General features: G+C 34.2%; 1 protein-coding gene across 1 annotated transcript; it reads left to right on the top strand.

The window, feature by feature from the left end:
* Positions 1-2,968: 2,968 nt before the first annotated feature.
* Positions 2,969-21,621, top strand: LOC128209505 (N-terminal kinase-like protein). The gene is made up of 20 exons (XM_052913552.1): positions 2,969-3,166; positions 4,713-4,772; positions 5,185-5,265; positions 5,619-5,741; positions 6,807-7,033; positions 7,443-7,533; positions 8,709-8,864; positions 9,739-9,897; positions 10,499-10,606; positions 12,116-12,229; positions 12,648-12,740; positions 13,263-13,325; positions 13,718-13,906; positions 14,852-14,927; positions 16,005-16,133; positions 16,788-16,969; positions 17,635-17,769; positions 18,396-18,761; positions 19,332-19,584; positions 19,873-21,621. Exons 1-20 carry the CDS (start codon positions 3,053-3,055, stop codon positions 20,010-20,012), a joined length of 2,859 nt encoding a protein of 952 aa, XP_052769512.1. The 5' UTR covers positions 2,969-3,052; the 3' UTR covers positions 20,013-21,621.
* The last annotated feature ends 1,432 nt before the right edge of the window (positions 21,622-23,053 follow it).

Genomic DNA, 23,053 nt, shown 5'->3' with positions numbered 1-23,053 from the left:
TGAGTAAAACTCCTTTAAAGCAATGTTTCGCCAGACAAAATTTTAAAATGGAAATTGAAAAAAAAAATGATACGCGCCGATGTCTTTATTAACCAAACTGAAAAGATCATTGTCTGAAACGACATGTAGTGTGATTTTTTGTTGTTGTTTTTTGGCAAGGGCGAATATCCAGATTCATTGTATTAAAATAAATGGTGTAAATCTGGAAGTAGGAGTAGTTCCGGTAAACACAAATTTAAGTACTCAATCATTTTAATATACACTTCAGTTAGACTAATGTTATTATGATGTTTCTGGATGCGCTTTTAGGGTTAATGTATATGTGTGTCAACTTAAAGTCTATCTAAATTCCAATCGGCATTCCATGGGCACGTTTCATTTCAAAAGAAGGCCGAAAAGGACTAGGCGGAATTGTATCAGGCCGAAAATGTAATTGGGCCGAGTTGGACTGACACCGTCGCTCTGACGCTTGATGATGGGACAAACGTGTCGGTATGAAATGCATACAACAAAGAAATCAAGTAACGCATACAACAAAGGCAAAGAAGGGTTTTCACATTTCGAGGGGTGAAAGCGAAAAGGTTCTATCTTCTTCTTTATTTTATGTCACTAAGAACCTTTTCGCATTCACCCTTCGATTTGCATACAGCATACACAAAGAAGGATGTTGAGAAACGTATACAATATAGAATAAGAACAAAAATATTGACATTGAAGTTTTATTGTTTAAATCAATAAATTATTATGTTTATGAGTTTAGTCAAGCGAAAAATAGTTTATTCACTTTATTTTTGAATCTTGCTTTTAAAATTAAAACATAATTGATTGTTTATCTCAAACATTTGTTTTGTTTGAATAGGGAAAAGAACCAAATCAAATCAAATCAAATCATTAAAATTGGTTTAATAGCTTGAAGGAAACAAAATAGTATGTTTATGAACACTTTGCAATTGGATGAAATAAAGAACAATAAAATAGAACTTTGAAGATTGTATTCATTGTGCATATATGCATTGAATATAAATACATTTATGAAATAGAAACATATCATGTCACACTGATTACAATATATATCAGATACTTTTAAAATAAATAGATATAAATAATTTCCCATACGTATAGTTAGCACCACGTACATAATAATAGACATACATGTATTTTCAAGAATTATTGTACATTAAGTTATAAATTGTATCCGAAAGGAACAACATACATATGATTATATAAAAATGATGTATTACAACAAAGAAGCATGCGTGTTATAAAGAGTTTACACAGAATGAATGTACATTTATTCGTGTACTATACTGAGTAGTTTTTTTATTTAAATATTGCATGAAAAACACAGAAATTCCTCAGTGGTTGTTGAAATGTCTGAATGTGCGTTCATATAACACAACATTAATGAAACCAATAGAAGCTTTTGTCATATTGCACCATATTATCAATATAAGATGGCATGTTGCAAATACAGTAATTTTCAAATTCTAAAACTTTCATTTGTTTATTCCTTCTTAATCCTGTTGTTTTACCTGTTGTCGGAAATGCTGTAAGTTTTCCGTTTTCAAAGCATTGAAATCAATGTTCTCTTAATTCAGTAGTATCAAATATAAAATTACGACAAAATGTTTTATTCAAACAGAAGGAAGTTGCAAATGCAATGGCAAAGAGGCCACGATCAGTGCTATATGTCTGTTTCACGACACTAGGCACTGTTATTTTAATTAATATTATTTTTTCTCACAAATTTGTGATTAATTTTAATCCGTCTGGTATCTTTTTTATCTGGTCCTAAACTAGATTTTTTTTTAAATTCCACCGTTCTTCATCCTCAACGAAAAATTCCACACGTTCAATTATTTAGAGACCTGATATAGTATAACACACTTGTCAATATTTACTGCTTCCATATGATTTGAAGAAAGCTTTTTGTTAAAGCCTTCTATAAATACCCCCCCCCCAAAAAAAAAAAAAAAAAAAAAAAAAAAAAAAACTGTGTACAGTACATACTACACAACCTCTGTTTATTGATCTTAATCTAATCTACTTGACTTGATCCCTCTTATTACATCTCCGATCTAAGTATCCTGCTGTGCAGTTTTGGAAGTTTTTTAATAGAAATGGACCCTAAATGGCCCTGAGCCAATAAACGAATACACAGGAAATTTGCCCCTACTGTGACACCAGTGCAATTAGCAGGAGATGCACAGCAGGGCATTATTATGCCAAACATTCTTAAAACTAGGCCTTTAAAGCTGCACTCTCACAGATTAAACGTTTTGACAACTTTTTTTATTTTGTCTTGGAACGAGCCAATCTTTGCGAAAATAAATGGAAACCAGCTATATAAGACTGCTGACAAAAAAATAGATCGCAGATTTTTATATTGAAGTTCAAAAAATAATGTGTTATGCATTTTTCTTAGACCGTTAGTATCGGTTTAAGCCATAAAACATTAATTTTCGAACGGAAATATGCTAATCTGCGATCTGATCTTAATTCTGTCAGCAATCTTTTATCATTGGTTTGCAGATATTTATGCAAAAATTTGTTGTTTCCAAGACAAAAAAGTTGTAAAAATGATATATCTGTGGATTAAAACCTTTGTGTGCCTTTGAGTAAAACTTCAACTGTCACACAGGGATCTTACCACGGCGGCGATCTAAGGTGGAGATCGGTAACCAATATCGTTTGCTCCAATGTCAAGAACAACAACCTATTTAAACAACTCGGCGATAGATTAATGTTATATTTCTTTAATACTCAATAAATGTACAGTACGGTAATTTTAATAAAGCTTCTTTAAAATGAAATGTAAAAAAACAGAGTATTATTTTTCTCATAGACATTTAATGGTAAAGCTTTAACAGAAAAAAATGAGTTTAATAGTGGTATGCAACCATAAAATTTCGTAGCGATAGAAAACATTACCGTAAAGCAATCTTTTTCTTATTTCCGTTTTGTCACTTCCGTGTTATTTGGTTTGACACGCAAGTTTTTCCAGTTTTATAATGTTTGTGCCGAAATCACATGGTAATAGCCATTGACAATTATGTGGTCGATTTTCTCCAGAGATCCAGCGAAGGATTTTGCCTATATTTTAGGTGAAAAGATAACTGGTCTCGAAGATAAGTCGGTTTGGACTCTTCATCAAGGCAAGAAAAAGGTAAATATTCTATGAATCCATGCAGCTTTGCCCCTAGATAGATGGTACCCATTGCAAATTATCCCACTATTTGGTCAGTGGTCCCCAACAGAGAGGATGATTGAATGGATGAATGTATCAGACTGTGGATAATTTCTTAAATGTCCACCGAGTTCAATGCTGACTAGCGAATATTAATTTTATTAGTGTGGACGTTAGAGGAAAATTTTACATGGAGTGAGGCTCTAACCCCCGACTGCTGAAACACTAGCAGGGTACTCAAACCAACTTGGCTAACCTGGTGACTGGTTCTAAAACACAAAACACTGCATTGTGATGTAGCTACAATATTAAGCGATCAGGGATACTTTTTTATTATTTTGACATTTGTTATGTATCCCTGTGACACTACATCTCTCTACCTCTTAACACAGGGCGTAAGAATATATAGTTATAATATGCATCGTTGTTGAATAATAATGACAAAATTGTTCAATATATACCGGACAGTGATCTATACTGGATTTAATTTGTCATGAGAGTTGTTATTATCACATTCATATATTCTGGGTCACATTATACATGTACACAACCAGTTAGATCTGTCCCAGATTTACAGATATCGGGATACTTGATTTACAATCGACACATGTAAGTGTTTTATGATAATTGAACATAAATAAATATGTGTTTAATAGTAGGCAATAATATTTTTGTAAAAATTTGAATTTATAACGGAGATGATTTTTAAATTGTGGCCTCGAGGATTCTCTGTGCAAGGACCGTTTGCTACTTTTTGCTGGGATGGTGGACATTAAGAGTCTGCCATATAAAAAAAAATCGTCAAAAGACTCGTTGAGGTGGACTACATTGTGATGATGATGATGATGTCCTGCTGAATGGACCTCAGACACCAGAATGTATAATACAGAACCACATTTTATGGCTGTTTATCACGTCATGGGGGACATACTACTAGTTAAGCTTAATTTTATCTATGATTAAGGAAAAATGGGAATCATTACACTTTAAGGAAAATGTCCATGCCCGATTCAAACTTGAATTCACTCGATCTTAATGCAAATGATATGCTTATGCCTCTTTCAGTGCAAAGCCTATTCAGAATTACATTTAACTAACATAAAAATCTTACCAGTTAGTCCAAACAGTTGCTATTATTCTTCAAAGCACACACACACAACTTTAAACACAACTCCACACAATTTTTTCTTTTCATAACTTGATATGTTTTTAACAAAAGAACCATTCATTTAGAGAAATTATTTTAATTTTACTAATTCACACTTTCTATGTTAGCACTAGCCCAATTGTCTATGTTTGAACTTTTGTTAAATTACATTAATTAGTTAATAAACATTAAACATTCACACCTGGCTCAAATGAATAATAGAAAAAATAGAATTTAAAATGATATGAAAAAAAATATCACAAGATTTTTACTTTCAGGCTTGTGTGAACTAAGAACACTCATTGGTAGTGACCCAACAAAACCTCAAGTTCTGTTACCATGATTTACATTAATGATTGTGTTTTATTCACTTTGAAGGCCACTGGAGAACCTGTATCCATCTTTGCATTTGATGTCAAAGGAAACAGTGAAACACAGGTAAATTAGTTTTCAAATAAAAAAAGAAATATTTTTGCATTTTCTTCAACAATTCATTATTTCTTTATTATCAGGTATTTTCATCATTGTGAAAATATTCCAATATCTTGGAAATATTTATAATCATAACTGTAGTTCAATGTTTATTTAGTCATAAAAGGTAAGATTATATTAATAATAAATGTATAAAGTACAGAAAAAAATGTATTGAAAAAATAAACACTGCAGCTAGGGAATGAAACCATGTGGCTGAAATCTTGTGATTACCCCTTCTCCACTATGACGTGTCATCATTTTCACTGCTTAAATGGACTATATACTTGTGGCTAAGCTAATATGCTTTATTATTATTATTATTATTATTATTCAAACAAATAGATAAGCATTGTACCATTTTTCATTTTCATTGCAGGCAGCTCTTGCTCGGTCATCATTCAAAAGAATAAAAACTTTGAGACATCCAAATATTTTGACATTTTTGGATGGGATAGAGGTATGTAATAAATCTTATCATAGCATGTGACAATTTTATTTCATGAACAAAGAGTGTAATTGATTATACACAATGGATAAAGGAACAAAGATAGCTGACTTCAGGAGAAATCTTGAATGGCATATATTTCTATATGTCATAATTATAATAATTTCAGATAGGTTAAATTTCTTCTTTTTTTCATGTGCACGCATGTATAACCTTGCATGTACCCCGGTATACAATCAAGCAATCGTTTGAAAACAAAAAAAAATCCCAACCTCCCTTGGTGTTATTTGGATAAAAACAATATCTGGTATATATTTTATAACATATATGCTTAAACATAATCATATATTTTGTCAAACTTGCAGACAGACAAGGTGATATACATAGCTACAGAGCCTGTGACTCCACTAGAGGTTTATCTACAAAACAATACAGCAGAACAAACTCAAAACCAGCTCTCTATATCCTGGGGAATACATAAAGTCACGGTAAACATATAGCCTCAGCCCTTAGATTATAAACTATATTGCTAGCCAATGAGATCGCCTTCGATAAGTATCACACTTAATCTGTTAGAATTCTGTACATATTTTGTACAATCTTAAAGATTCACTTGCTTCGCTCTCTCATCCCTTCTTAATACAGCTTTTACATAATATTCTCTTACTATTACTCGTCCGATGTACACATGAACCACAAAAAGATGGGGTCGTATTCATAAAGTAACCTACAATGAGTTTTTCACTTATTTGAAACTTGCCTTTTTTCTAAGCTGAATTTAAAAAAAGACTAAACATGTTTATACAGCAAAAAATGGCATGAAAATGGCCTAAATTATTAATTCATATGATAACATTTGATGAAAAGTAGAGGGGATTTAAAATAAACGTCAACAATTACAAAATGTTCACTAAGTTTAAAACATAAATATTGACTTATTTCTGTAACAAAATCATACCTAATATTGTAAAACAAAAAAACACAAATTTGATCGCCTGAAAAGTTGACCATTCAGATCACTGTCGAACGTAGAACTAATCGCCACCAATAATATCCTGCCTGAACTGCCAATCAATAGCCATTGGTCACCTGATTTATACACCTGATTTAACCATGCTGTAATATTTGCGCGCCAAAACGTTAAGACAAAAGTTCTGCGCTATACTACCGGTACGTAATGCACAGAATTAGTAAATATCAATAGTGTGACTTGTTTTGAAGGTCATGAGTACTTTCAGGGTATTTTTATTTATTTTCATCAAAAACATATGAAGCATGATGCCAAAAATGGACAAATTCCAGAAATTTATAATTAGCCTTATTTCTTCTTGTTCAATTGTAGATCTTGTCACTTCCGATATTGAAATTTGGTTCTAAGTTACCTTATACATTACAGACTTGATGTCACTTTATTTTGGATGATGTTTCTTAAGCTAAAAGCAGTATATTTTCAATATGTAACTGATGTTAAAATATAAGTTATCAAAGATTTAGGTTTTAGGATTAAATGATTTCTCATAACTGACATCATTATACAACTACATGTATTTCAGAAAGGGCTAGCTTTTTTGGTGAATGACTGTGGACTGATTCACAACAATGTGTGTATGTCCTCCATCTACGTTGACCAAGCGGGAGAGTGGAAACTGGGAGGTGTGGACTACATGTATCCCGCAACGGGAGCGGAAAATATCCCGCCCGTGAAAATTCTGCCATACCTTGAGAGATATGATCCTCCAGAAAAGTCAGAGCTCCGGCGGGGAATTCGGGGAGATAAATGGTAAAGGCACCATGTAACCTATCTCATTTGTCATATGTTTACTTACTTAAGACATGTTTTTTCATTTTAAATTAAAGATTTTTCGAATAATATTGGAGCAATTTAATCAATACATGTCTTAAATAATCTCTTTTTCAAATCAATATTTCTAGGTAGTTATAACATTTAGTTGGAAACTGAAAACCTTTTTTTGGTCAGTTGAGGCAACGTTTATTTATTTTTTTCAAGTAAAAATTTCTATTCATTTTTTGACATTCAAATAGTGCTCAATTGAAATCATACAATATTTGATGTCAAATGCACATTGATGACGTGGCCTCATGTTCCACTAATTGAAAAATGATAACAAACGACCTGACGAGAAAAAAATACATGATTGCTAGTTTTGACAGTTTGTTTCATTTTACAGGTCATCTGACATGTGGGGTCTGGGATGTCTGATCTGGGAAGTGTTCAATGGACCTCTTCCTAGAGCCAATGCCTTAAAAGCATTTGGGAAGGTTAGTTAAGTTTTTATTTTTATGATCGTTGCCTTTATCTAATACATATCTAATAAATGTATGTATGTTAAGATATTATAACCCTTAAAACATGATTATGTACATTTTAACTGTATAAAGTTTCATCATTTCTTGAGCAGAATTGCAGATATTGTAAAAGATCCATGCCAGGTACGGTTTGGTCATAATTAAATAACAGTGGTCAAGCATGATTAGTAGTGTTTGAAAATCGGAGTCCATTTGCTATCGATAATCGAATCAAATCGGACCAGGCATTTCGATTTACTATCGGACAATAATCGAAAGCGCATTATTTCAGTAAGCAATACATTCTTTTTACATATTATCATCATGATCATTTAAATGGTTCAACCTGGAATCAGTACGTGTGATTTGCAACAGTAAGTAAATTTCAATAACCTTTTCTGTCTTTAATAACTTAACGAAAAAACATATCAACACAACACATGCTTAATAATTGCACATTAATTGCAAAATGATGCACACCGCATCAAGTCAGTTATCTTAGCATGTTAACCATGTAAAAACATATTAAATATTTGTGAACCAGCTTAACATTCAGTTAACTGTTACATGAACATTTCATTAGAAAATCTTAATTCCATAAACTTTTCACAAAAAAGTAAATTAGTTGATTACAAACGATACCAAAAAAGGTTTTAAAGTAGAATGCATCGAGTGTTACCGGAAGTAACATTAGCGACATCGATTTTGGACAACCACTATCGATTTTTGCCGACAAAGCATTGTCAGCGACGATTTATCAATTGTACTCGATTATCGTTTCATCACTAATGATTAGTTCCTTTTCTTTGCTGAAGAAGTGTAGTCATTTTTCAGTTGGCAGCGTTATTTCCAGGGTAGAATTGCAATGATTTCCGGTAGCAGATCCATGTTCTGTCGGTTTTCCAGTTCACCACAGTGGCCAAGCAGATTCTGAGCTGTGTCAGAGTGGCAATGGCCAAAGTTACTAAATCTAAAACCATAGATCCAAGAACATATTTATCATCTATAAGGCTAATTAATTCAATCATTTCAGAAGACATCTAGACATGAGATGGACATATTTTATATATTGTCTACTATGCACATGAACGTTAAGTTCATTACCTTGCAGCTTATTAAATAAAGGAAACATTGTATTTTACTTTCAGATTCCCAAGAACTTTGTACCAAACTATTGTGAGCTGGTCAGTGCTAATCCAAACTCGCGCCCTAATCCTGCCAAGTTTATTGAAGACTGCTCAAGGAAGGGAGGCTTCCTCAATAATCCCTTTGTTAAAACCATGTTGTTCCTGGAAGAAATACAGGTAAAAGTCTATCTTGTAAAAGTTTCAAACATTTGTAGTGGCCAAAATTAGGACAAGCTGAAAACATTTGCACTGGTAAAATGCTTTCCAAGCTAGCTCAAATTCTGGATTTTATATACCTGGTAGCAAGGCTTGCTTAAGATTTTGATTACAACATGCATAAAAAAGGTTATCACGGATTAAAAGGTGAAAATTAGATTAGTTCCATGATCATCTTGAGTTCTATTAACCATTTACTTTAAAGATAATAAGAAAAGTTTGTGTATCTCTTAAAGAAGTATTGTTAAACAAATAATTTATAAACGGTTTGATTTGATTCCTTATTGTTGTTAACTTTCAATATTCTGATCAATTTTACACAATGGGCCATTTTATCAACAAGTGATACCAGTAAAACTATTGTTATATATTAGTCGTAGTGTAAGCGAATGGGCTGTTGGGAAAAGTAAACAATAGTTTGTTTCTTTAAACTCAGACTTCCAAGGTTTATTACAGAGATATGATTTGTCTTTTCCCTTACATATGTTAATAAGATGGCTCTGATACCGGTAGGTGTTGATTTTTGTCATAAGATTAAGTCCCACGTTACAGTATGATTTAATCAATTTTGGGTCGACTTTTCACCATAGCATTCATGAAAATTCATACAAGGGCTCTCTCCCTTCCCATCTAACTGATCAAGTCAGATTATTATTTTGCCTGCAATGCAAATGATATCATTTTTTTTTTTCAACAGGAATTCTGGTTAAATGTAGAGAGCTAGTCAAACATTTGACAGCTGTTGTTTCTTTATCACTTAATTCCTTATCACTAGTCTGACATGCAGATGTACTGATGCTTGAAAATACATGTAGTTATTATGATTTCCTTGTAGATCAAAGACCAGGGGGAGAAGTCCAAGTTTTTCAGCAAGCTAACAGATGCCCTGGACTCTTTCCCCAAACAGCTGAGTCGTCACAAGGTGTTGCCCCAGCTGCTACATGCATATGAGTTTGGGAACTGTGGATCCATGGTGCTCGCTCCGCTGTTTAAGGTACAAATGCTTTAAAATCCTTCATGTCAAAGAATTTAAAATAACCTGGGGGCATTTTCACCAGGATAACATTTTTATACCCCGACAAAGTTTGAGGGGGTATATTGGAGTCACCCTGCTGTTGGTTGGTCGGTCAGTATATTACAATTTTTGTTGTCGAGACCATAACTTGAAAACTACTGGATGGAATTAAATTGAATTTCATAGTTCATTCAATGGTAAAGCACAATGAGAGGAAATGCAGTGTAAAAGAACCATAACTCTATTCCAGTTAATTACAGAGTATATTTTGAAAACATCTGGATGAGTTTTAATTAAACTTCATACAATGGTAAAGCACAAGAGGAAGAGGAAGTCAAGTGTACAAGAACCGTATTTATATTTGAGCTAATTACAGAGTTACTGCCCTTTGTTACATTTTTCTGCTCGGTGCATACCTTCAGACCAACTTGATTGAATTAAATTAAACTTCAGATGTGCCAGTATAGACCAGAAAACAGAAAAAATAGTAAAAACAAAAATTCTTCTCTGAAACAAGGCTTCCATTCAACATCATGCTATATCTCACATTATGTAAGCATTTCTGATGTGTTGTTTACAGGTTGGACAACTGCTGGACAATGATGAGTACCAAGCCAAGATTGTACCATGTGTGGTGAAACTGTTTACCTCATCAGACAGAAACACTCGTGTCAGACTCTTACAGCAGGTCTGTTTCTTTTATATGTTTGAAAAAACATTATAGGTCAAAGTCAATGTAATGTTCAAGGCTGAGAACCGGTTACCGTAATTTGAAGGGTGGTGTATATGGATATGTTGATATGACCTTGTGTGGTCAAGTATCAAAAAAGAAAGAGAAAAACACTATTTTTTTTTCTTTTCTGTGTCATTTATTTGTATTGAAACAAAGTAACTAATACCTGATACATCGTATGATATTTTCAAGTGAATTATTAATGAATGAATATAAAGTAGTATTTATGTGCATCTGTCGTCTTTCTAAAAAATTTATTTCAATCCTCAGTATCACTCAATCAATTCATGCCGAAGTAAAAGTCCATATATTTATAATTGGACACAACATGAAGCTTGAGGCTTACAAATTGTCTTCAGTCTATAAAACTTGACATGCAGTAGGCATGCTTGACTTTTGTTCATTTGTGTCTATGGTATGTTACTAAAATCAATATATTTTTTATGGCAATCATTTTTCTCTGCATTTTATTAAATCAATTTTGTACTTTCTTTCATTAAAGTCATAATAAAAACAAGATTTCTACTCTCATAAGTAGTCTTATTGCACAAACAGGTCATGTTAAAAAAAGATTTTTACTATAATTAAAGTGAATTATGTTATTTAGATCTTCAATTTTAAATGTTATCACCCACTGATATGTGTAGTCAATTTTGGGATTGCACTAGACTTTTGTTTGGTTTCATCCACATGTTACAGATGTTTTTTTTCAGAATTAACGAATGAAAAGTAAATTATTAATGTGATAGAGTGAAAGGTCGGAAAAGGAGTGAACGTTTAATGTCAACAAAACAACAGATGGTCAAAGAAACTGCTGATTTGTCTTGATATATTCATTCCTTAATGATCAAATTTATGTGTGAAAAATATCTTAAAATATATAAGGTATCTGTCATTTAGTATTCATACAAATAGCATACCCATCATTTCATTCGATATTCAGCTCTACTTGATGTTCAACTAAAACTTTTTGAAAAAAAGATAAGATTTTAAAGAGACACCTTTTTATTTTGTTAAAACATCAACTTAAAAGTATACATGTACATGTATTTCCAACTTGCTTTGAATGCCAGATATAAGCAAGTTTTTGAGCTTACAGTAAAAATTAAAAATTGATCATTGTTATGCCAACTGCTTTCTCCAAATATCAGTGCATTTTCAGAATATTAGTTAATCAAATAATGTTTTTAAATTTTGATTGGTTAAGATAAGAAATGTGTCACATTGAAGTAAAAAAACTGGTCAAAAAAAGACTTATTCACATAATTTTACAGTTCTTTTACATCTCTTCTGAGTTCATTTTTTCGTTGCGGCATCGAACTTAAGGCCAAAATGGGAAAGAAATATACATTGTACGAAGGTCATTAAAGATATAGCCATATATTCCCATATGACCCCGGAATGCATGTATTTCAGCTGTCACTGGCAAACATCACCATGTAACAGCAATGGTGTTTATTTCAGATTGAACTGTTTGTGGAGCACCTTCAGGCCCAGACAGTGAATGACAAGATCTTCCCGAACATCGTCAGTGGCTTCATGGACACAAACCCTGTCGTGAGGGAAAGCACAATCAAGGTATAGCTCTCATAGTTTTCAAAGAATAAGGTATTGTCATAGCCTTGATGTCAAAGTTGGTAGAAGTGTTGAGCAAAATGTTAAACATTATCCATTTTACTAAAACTGTTTCAAATGAAACTCTGTACACATATTGCATGAGAAAATTCCCACATGTATAGCATGGCATTAATGCTTGTCAAGTTATGCCCAATTATTGATTTGAAAAGAAAAGTGTTGGCTTACAATGCTGTTGTTAGAGTTATATGCTTATATTTTTTTTCAGAAATTAATTCTGAAATTATATGAATTGGCTCTTTCATTAATGGTGCCATTCAAAATTCCCTTTGCCAACATGATACAATAATCTTATTATTTTGGCTTTTGAGGGAATGGTTAAAATATTTAATTTTTACTGTGAACATTATGCTTCCTTCAGGCCATGATGCACCTGGCACCCAAGCTGAACTACAAAAACTTGAATGAGGAACTGATGAAACACTTTGCCCGCCTTCAGGCCAAGGACGATCAGGTACATGTAACTGTTTGTATGTGCTATGTTTCTTTACCTTCTATGGCATTCTGGTGGATAGGGCATTGATTTCCCTGAAGCAGAAAACCACAGTCCTGATGAAATTTTCTGGAAAGTGACGCCCAATTTTCAACTTTAATACTGTGCATCCCTATGACCCTCTAAATAAAGTATTATTGAGTATACTAGTTAATAGTTATATCAGGACCCCCAGGAATTACCAGATACCTCCGATTGGTCAACCATGAGGTTCATCTCCTATGAGCTCTTTCATTTTTCATGAGTTTTGGTACATTCAATGCATGGAATATGATTCAATTCAACATGATACTTGTCGAAAGGTTTTTGAATGCTTGTCCCTCTTAGTCGAAGGAATCCATTGGATCATTCAACCATGTGCTATTGTTTATTTCGGAATATTACCTTTTTATTGGTCCATTGAATGGTTGAATGACATTAAGTGTTGTGTTAATTTTATGATTATTGGCTTAATACAAGAAAAAAAACAATTGTTTCTTTCAGGGTGGAATAAGAACCAACACCACAGTTTGTCTGGGAAAGATAGCCTCATACCTCAATCCACAGGTATGGGACACATTGACACATAGACTAGATAATAAAAACATATACAGTCAGTAAGTTATACTAAGTTATAATCCATTTAAATCCGAGGAAGGCATAAAGAAGGTTCTTGTTCGTTAACAACAATTTTACATTAAATGAACTTCTTAAGGGGGACGTTTAATTTGAAAGTGCCCTCTTGAGATGGATTGTTGGTTTTCATGAAAAAGCACTAAGCTATTACCGGATACTTTATACATGGAAAAAAGCAGAGATGTTGTTTCAGAAAGCATGATAATAAGATATTTAAAATTGAATATCAAAGAACTTTTTGTTGAAAGTTTTGTTGCCAGTTATTGCATAAATATCTGAATTCTTTATAATATCATTTAAAATCTAAATGCTTCCAACTACAGATGCGACAGCGTATTTTGTGTTCAGCTTTCCTGCGGGGCATAAAGGACCCTTTCCCACCAGCACGACAGGCGGGTGTCATCGGAATAGGCGCCACCCAACATTTGTTCACAATGGCTGATGTTGCCCAGAAACTCATGCCTCCACTATGTCACATGACCATGGACCCTGAGAAAATGGTCCGAGACACGGTGAGTGAACAGATTTGAGGCCTTTTTCTGCCCATCTCTCAGCTCAGATTATCTGCCCCATTCCCAATGCCAAATATGTATATTTTTTCCCTATTTTAAAAAAAATCCCAAATAGTATTAAACACTGTGCCCCTTATTGCAGGCGCATAAAATTAGCACTGGAACAGTTCATTAGAAAATTCTGCTCATTTACAATTATAAATGCATTTATCAGCACTTTAGGGTGACTTTTATGGTTAAATATACTAATTTAATGGGAAAATAATGCCCAAAATGATGATTTTGATGATTTTGTTGCTAATTACTCCCTTATATCAGCAATTGTTACATGACGTGAACAATCTAAATTTGTGTAGGTACTTTATTCCAAACATCACAAAAAAAGCCTGATACTTCATCCCCTATCAGTACATTTTATGAAAACATATTTTCCCAATTTGTCATGGGTCTATTTGGCAAAATGGACAGAAAAAAACCTGGATTTTTCTCTTGCAGACTTTGCTTTTCAGTTATTTTGTTTCCAGAACAATCATGATATTGTCATACCTTTGGCTTTGTTGTTAATAAAGGCATGCAAAAACTTTATTGTGGACTATATATTAAAAAGCCTTTTAAAATTTAACTTGAAACTTAGTAGATATGTTCATTATGACTATACCCACATGTGTGTCAAGTCCCATAACTCAGATCGATGGACTGAGAAAAATGGCCTGGGTTTGGACTCAGTTTGCAATTCTCTGAAATAATTTAAATTATAATACCATTCACCGTTTATATATTACAAATATTATTTTTTTTTAAATGTTAAAATATGTTTTGGAGACCAATAACCATGATTGTAGTGGCTGAGAGCTTTTGAATTTAGGACTTAACGAGTGGCACCTTTATGACATATGTTTCTTACTGTATACAAGTAGTATCATTCAGTATGTGTACTTTTTCTAGGCATTCAAGACACTGAAAAGTTTCCTGGACAGACTAGAGAAGTTGTCAGAAGATCCGGATATGTTACCAGAATTAGGTACGCCTCCTAAAATTAGATATATATTTATCTTTCTTCTCTGTTAAGACATGTAACAATTCTATTTATTTATATTCAGAAATACTAAATGTCGGTAGTGTGTGTACTTCATGTAAACATGTAGCCGGAAAACAACCCAAAGAAGTACAAAATATAATAGGCACTAGAATTAAATCTGAATTAACTTATTTTTTATCCAAAGCAATGTTCAGCCGAAACCTGTCGGCTCGATATCGCTTGGCTCGATTTCCTCGATGGCTCAAACTTGATGTAAAGGATTTATTTTCACTTTATCTAAGCCTTTCTGCTTAGCTCAATATTCGTGAGGCTAAAAGTACCTTGGCCCACCCTAGGATATCATGCCAACAGGTTTGACTGTACAACTATGATACTGTTTGGCAGTTATAAGTGTTCCAGAAAAATATTGTATGTACCTGTACATGCAGTTATCCATAATACACTATACATAGTATGTAAGAATATAAATAGAAAGTTAAAAATCAAACAAGGATTTTAGGTGGCTGTTTTTCAGAGAGAAAATGACGGTATTTCCTTAGCCTTGGTTGTTGACCGCAACAGCTTTTGTTGTGAAAATTTTTAAACCATGGCCATAACTTGCAGCATATGAGATATTTGCTTGAAAAATGTTACCAGTGACATTATACTTAAAGTGAAGCGGAGATATATTTACCGTTTTTGTCCGGATTTTAAAATTATTGGACAGATGTGACTACCATAGTATGAGGATATGTCGCCATTAAGACCAATGTTTTTACCTTAAAGGTCAAGATCGCAGTAACTTTCTGAACTTAATATTGTTTTTCAATATAAGCTTTATTGATGATAGTTCATGTCCAGTCCATATCTTTCTCATACATGTTCAGGATTTTAAACTACCTCATCAGTAAGTTTGTCTTTAGCAATAGGAGTGGTGTTAATTTTATGTCACCCATCTATATTTTAGAGAAGGCTGATATGTCTGGAGGTATGCCCAACAACTTCGCTGCTTGGTGGGCGTGCTGGGCAATGGGAGGCATGTCCAATCTATGTCATCACTAGTGCCCATTCATATTTCAGAGAAGGATGTTATGTCTGGAGGGGTGCCAAACAACTCAGCTGCTGGTTGGGCGGGCTGGGCAATAGGAGGCGTGTCTACTCTTACATCCAAAGTTTACAGCAAGGCTACCAAGAAACCTACTAATGCTGGTCTGTATAGGATCATTTAACTAAACTAAAAACAATTACATTGAATAATGAATCTGCACACTGTTTTTTGTTGTTATATTTTGAGTTCATAAATTCTACAATTTCTAAGTTCTGTAATATTAGATTCATTGTTAATAAGATTTATAAGTTGTTTAGTTGATATGTACATACTTGGTTTATGTTTATAAGCTCATCTTGGAAGAGAAAAGGTCAAGGTATTGTCAAAGCCTGAGTGTTGTTGTCAGTATTGATCAAAAACTTAAACTTTTGCCATAGGTCATAAACTTTTCAAATGGTACACATGTTTCTGAGACAATACACACATGTGTAGCAAGGCCGTAGGTCATCCAACTTTTCAAATGGTACTCATGTTTCTAGAGACAATACACGCATGGGTAGCCAGGCCGTAGGTCATCCAACTTTTCAAATGGTACTCATGTTTCTAGAGACAATACACACATGCGTAGCAAGGCCGTAGGTCATCCAACTTTTCAAATGGTATTCATGTTTCTAGAGACAAACTCAAAACTTGGTATTTGCTAGGCAGTGCTCTTGTTTATTCATTAAGCAATATCAATCATGTACACATATACAATTACTAGTCTTATAGGTGTATGTCAAATGTCTTAATTGGTTTGCGTTTACCTGTTCCAGGTCCTACCCTAAAAGGCAAGGCAAGCCCAGATGCGCCAGGGGTACCCTCCCCTACCTCGCAGACCCCTACTTCCACATCCCCGAGCCAGCCCGAGGTACAGGATTCAGAGGAGAATGAGGGGGAGGGGCAGCAGGCTGATGCAGGCTGGGATGATGATGATGGTGACTGGGGAGATATTGATGTAAGCAGAACTTATCTTGATATTTTGCTAGTAATTTACTTTAGATATTGTATGCACAGTATTTTCAATGAGTGGGTATCAGTCAATGGTCCGGGTGTGTTTTCATTTTACCCTAATCATTCTTTATTACATGTAGTAGGCAATGTCTTCACTTTGCCTAAAAATATATCTGATTCATACTTGTGTCTCACTTTCGATGAAGGGAGACAAACTGTTACCAACTTTTTCCAGGCTATTGCTCGAAAATGATTCGAAGAAAGTAAATTAAACTTTGAACATTTATAGATGACAATGAGAACTTGTGAACAGTTTCCCCTTGTACTTTTCTTAAATAAAGAAATGTTTGTAAAAATCATAACTTGGAAACTACTGAATGAAATTGAATAAAACTCTGAACATTGATGGAATATGTTGTGTTTTTGTTCACAACACATGATTTTTAACTCTTTTGCACTTTTGTGCAAAGTTTTCCTCCCTTTTTACTTAATTTTCTTATTTGACATACTTTTGCAGTCTTCTTGTCAAAATATACTGAAAACCCTGTCAGAAAAAGTTTTTTTAACTATTTATTTCTATATATGTTTTTAAAAAAAAATAGCTTATGATATCTAGAAATTACATAGAAAGCTTTCACCTTTATCATTGTTTTTTTTGTACACATTCAGACTCCAGCCACAAGTGCCCCTACAGTCAAGAGGTCCGAGCCAAGTCACCAGCAGGCCCCACCCCCTGATGATGGCTGGGGGGCAGATGATGATGATGATGATTGGGGTGACATTGATGTCACGCCCGCTGAAGTGGTGAGGCTAACTGGTTTTTATGTACAAGAAAACAGAATTGTTAATTTTGAAAGCCTAAACTTAGTAACAGTTCGGAAAAACATATATAAGTTGTCATATTAGTTGTTACTTAATTCAAAGAAACAAAGAACTAACCTTATTAAAGGAATTAAAACACCTGATGATACCATTGCAAGGGAAAATGAAAATTGTCAAAAACTTAACATTGTTATGTAAAACTCATTAAATCTTACTTATTGATGTATCACTGTGTAACAACTCGTGTATATCTCAAAGTTTGTGCATATTTATCCAATGCGAAATTTGAAACTAGTATCGGTATATTAATCTGAACTAATCACAGGACCTTCACATGCTAAATATGCACACTATTAACTGTGAAACCATTATGCGCTATTTTTAAACGGGTAAAATCAGAATGACAGCGATAACATTTTCTTTTAATAATGTAAAATTAGGTATTATCACCCTCATACTAGCATTAATTTGACAATTCTAGAATTGATTTGAGGAAATACTGTATTCTGCGATTTTGGGACCATCTGATGTTTAGTCCCCATAATAGCATAAACACAAATTGTATAAATTGTTGGACAAAATTCAAATGTTAAATCTTACTTTTTCAGCCAAGGAAAAGTGATAAAACTTACAATAATACAAACCCTGATTCACATGGAATATCTAAGTCAAACTCTAGTGTAAGTGATTCATCGGCAAGAACTAAACAGAGTAACCAAAGTGACTGGGGCTGGGGTGACACTGATATGTCAGAGTTTGAGAGTGCCTCTAAAGTTCCGAGCAAGCCAGTAAAAGGAGCCCTAAAGCTAGGCAGCCAGAAAAAGCAGGCCCCGGCTCAGGACTTTGGATGGATTGAGGAGGAGTTCGCTCCCATAGAGGACAAGTCAGTCAAGCCAGCTAGCTCGTATAACTGGGGTGAGACAGAAACTTTAGGCGGTTCTGATTTCTTCACCATGAAGGACTCTGGCTCTAAGGTATGTGCATGATATTTATTTGAAAAAAAACATTTAAGAATGGTTATGAAATGTTTTTTGGCAAAACCATTTTGAAAATGTTAAGAAACGTCTTAGAACAGAATGTTGTATTTATAGTATTTTGTTCAGTTAAGTATGGTTAAACCTTTTACTGGAAATGAAAAATGTAGTATATTCTTATTGAATCTTTTTTTATCTGCCATAATATGTATGTGAATACATGTATTGCTCATCCTCAGCACTCCAGCGTTTTCATGACATGAATGAAACCCTAAACAGATGGGTTAACAAAACTTTGTAAAGCTTGAATATTCATAAGCATTTTCCAACCAATGAAATAACAGTGTGATAACAAAAAAGAATTTCCTATGTGAAGGGCTATCAGCAACTTTGACAAAATATTTGATGGCCCGCTTAAAGCGATTTGAAAGCCTCTCATTTATTATTCATAAGCACTGGATTTTTACAGCCAATTTGCCCAGGGTATTATATATGTATGCTGGAGTACCGATGATGGTATTGTTTAAATGTGGCCAATACTGTTACTTACATTAAACTCCAATTTCACAGAACAAACAAAAGAAATCCTCTTCTACAACATCATCAGGCAGCAATTCATTACGGTCTTCGAAAGAAAACACACCTGTTGTAGACCAGTCTATACCGGCTGCAAATAAACAGTCCGAAATGAAAAACCAAAACCAGTCTGTGTTTGGAAACCAATCTGGAATGGGAAACCAGTCTGAATTGGGGAACACAGAGGGTGATTCTGGCTGGGGATCCACAGGGGGATGGGAGGATGACAGCTGGGGGGCTCTCACAGGTGAGCAGTGATTTATTACATTATAGTGAACTTTAATTTTCTTATGAACTCTTGTTGAGGTTGTGAGTGAAGATAAATAAGCAGACTTTTAGAGATTACCTGAATGGGTTTTTGAAATATTTGATAGAGCATGCATAACATTATTATGTAGTTGGAAGTGACACCATTTAATTTCAGTGAAACAAACTGAGCTTGTTGAAGTTTATATTGTAACATTTTGTAAATATATCAGTATTGAACAAAAAAAATCTAAGATTTGAATTAGATTCCAAAGTTACTTTATTTCAGAGTCTAAAGAATCGGAGGCGGATAGAAAGAAGCGTGAGAGAGAAGAGAAGCGACAACAGCGGCAACGAGAGCTCGCAGAGAAAAGACAGGCCAAAAAGGCTGGTGCAATGAAACTAGGGTCTAAACTGACCAATGACTGATAACAGCCTGTGATATATAATTGAAATTATCTCCTTACTGTTGGCGTATTATATTGACGATATTTGTCAAGCTTTATTTGGTATGATAGATACAGGTACTGAATGTTTCAGTTGACATGGCTGGATTCATATGCGTACTAGCCAACCAGTGTATAGCCTTATATGATAGGTCAGTGTTTTTCATTCGATTGGCAATCAACCAATAGATAACTGGTTTGCAGTTACCATAGGAATTGTTACATAACCCGCTAGCCTGTCTGTACAAACATGTATTGTGTTTTGTGCTAGATTTTGCTGTGCAATATTTAGTATAATGAATACTGTATTTTGTGCTAGATTTTGACATGCAATTTTGGTATGATGTGATCTGTGTTTTATGCTTTATGATTATGGTTATAGAAAAGGACTAATGAGTTTGGTTTTTAATGGCATTTATTATGCCATGATTAGTGCTCTACAATAGAAATGCAATTCACATACTGTGTTTTTGTTTTGATCAAATAAATATCCACATGTACGGTCAGCCATGGACAAAAATTAATATGTGTTCATTAAAGGCAAATTTGTATTCATTGCATTTTGAAATACACAATTTTTTGGTTCAGGTTCATTCTTCACTCACATGAAGATATGTTATACATAATAAGTGATAAGTGATGTATGTTGAGTTCATTTAACCATAAGGACATTGTTAATTATGGCTATGGTTCTAGCTGATAAAATATTTTTTATGAAATGTCAGTATCATTCTAGCTAATAAAACATTTTTATATGAAAAATCACTTTCAATCCATTTGATAAAAGATGATTTATATGGAAAAAAACAACAACCTGGTATGATGGGTAGTTGTAATGAAAGTTGTAATACATCTTGCTGAGTCATTGAAGGAAATATGAATTCATTGATAAATGGCAAGCAAGCATATTATATATTACATGTAATTGTGCTTAAAGAAATGTGCAGGCAGGACAAAATGTATTATTATGTGCAAGGTTTATGCTTTTGTGCTGGAAATCACTGGAAGCCTTCCCTTTACATTCTCATTCATCAGAGGTTTGATAGTGATAAATCTAGTGGTGCGCATAGCATCATGGCTCTGGTGAGTGGGAATGTTCCTTTAAAGAGAAATCATTTTTTAACTGTATGAAAATATTATTGGTTTAGGTCAATAAGATTGTATCGTTTTTGAAATTATTTGCAAATATTTTGATCAGCTAGAGTACTAAAGAATGCTATAGATACCATTGTTACTGCTGAAAGGTTTCAATTTGATTTTAACAAAAATAAGTGCTAGTCAGTTTTTACTCATTTTGGTGTTAAAGGGACTCGGGTCATGTTTTATAGGGTCAGACCTTTAATAAAATTGTTTGAAATGTGAAAAATGCTTCTTCCAATGTTTAAACATAAAAAGTTCAAATAAAAATTATTGTTAATATGACAAAATATGCTCCATTTCTCATCTTGGTGATGATAATGAAATTGAATTATTTTAGGTTTGAATTTATTTTTATGATCTTTACTGGATTTTAACTACAGGGATATGAACTTATTTTGATGATATTTGAGATTAACAAGGTTGTAAGAGGAAATAAAGTATTGTGAAACAGCCTACTATTCTTGTGTTTTGTCCAATATTTCAATTATGAACTAAAGAAGTACTGTTTTAGTCTGAATGTATATGTGAAGTATCTTCTTAACAGTTTTTATGTCCGCGAGGTGGGCATATTAAAATCACACCGTCTGTCCGTCCGTCCATCCGTCCGGCTCTGAAACTTTCCCTTGTATGGACAGATTTTAAAATAACTTGCCACATGTGTTCCACATACCAAGACGATGTGTCGCGTGCAAGACCCGTGTCCCTACCTCAAAGGTCAAGGTCACACTTAGTGTTTATTCACAGTGGAGTCCTGCATATAAGGACATAGAGTATAGGTTGTCGTGTCCGGGCGGTAACTTTCCCTTGTATGGACAGATTTTAAAATAACTTGCCACATGTGTTCCACATACCAAGACGGCGTGTCACGTGCAAGACCCGTGTCCCTACCTCAAAGGTCAAGGTCACACTTAGTGTTTATTCACAATGGAGTGCTGCATATAAGGACATAGAGTATAGGTTGTCATGTCCGTGCTGTAACTTTCTCTCGTATGGACATATTTTAAAATAACTTGCCACATGTGTTCCACATACCAAGATGATGTGTCGCGTGCAAGACCCGTGTCCCTATCTCAAAGGTCAAGGTCACACTTAGTGTTTATTCACAATGGAGTGCTGCATATAAGGACATAGAGTATAGGTTGTCTTGTCCGGGCTGTAACTTTCTCTTGTATGGACAGATTTCAAAATAACTTGCCACATGTGTTCCACATACCAAGAGGACGTGTCGCGTGCAAGACCTGTGTCCCTACATCAAAGGTCAAGGTCACACTTAGTGTTTATTTACAATGGAGTGCTGCATATAAGGACATAGGGTATAGATTGTCTTGTCCGGGCTGTAACTTTCCCTTGTACGGACAGATTTTAAAATAATTTGCCACATGTGTTCCACATACCAAGCCGACGTGTCGCGTGCAAGACCTGTGTCCCTACCTCAAAGGTCAAGGTCACACTTAGTGTTCATTCACAATGGAGTGCTGCATATAAGGACATAGAGTATGGTTGTCGTGTCCGGGCTGTAACTTTCCCTTGTATGGACAGATTTTAAAATAATTTGCCACATGTGTTCCACATACCAAGCCGACGTGTCGCGTGCAAGACCTGTGTCCCTACCTCAAAGGTCAAGGTCACACTTAGTGTTCATTCACAATGGAGTGCTGCATATAAGGACATAGAGTATAGGTTGTCGTGTCTGGGCTGTAACTTTCTCTTGTATGGACAGATTTTAAAATAACTTGCCACATGTGTTCCACATACCAAGACGACGTGTCGCGAGCAAGACCCGTGTCCCTGCCTCAAAGGTCAAGGTCACACTTAGTGTTTATTCACAATGGAGTGCTGCATATAAGGACATAGAGTATAGGTTGTCGTGTCCGGGCTGTAACT

The sequence above is a fragment of the Mya arenaria genome, chromosome 11, assembly GCF_026914265.1.
Source record: "Mya arenaria isolate MELC-2E11 chromosome 11, ASM2691426v1".
Lineage (NCBI taxonomy): Eukaryota > Metazoa > Mollusca > Bivalvia > Myida > Myidae > Mya > Mya arenaria.
Note: the sequence above shows the minus strand (reverse complement) of the source record. Positions and strands in the feature narration are given on the sequence as shown.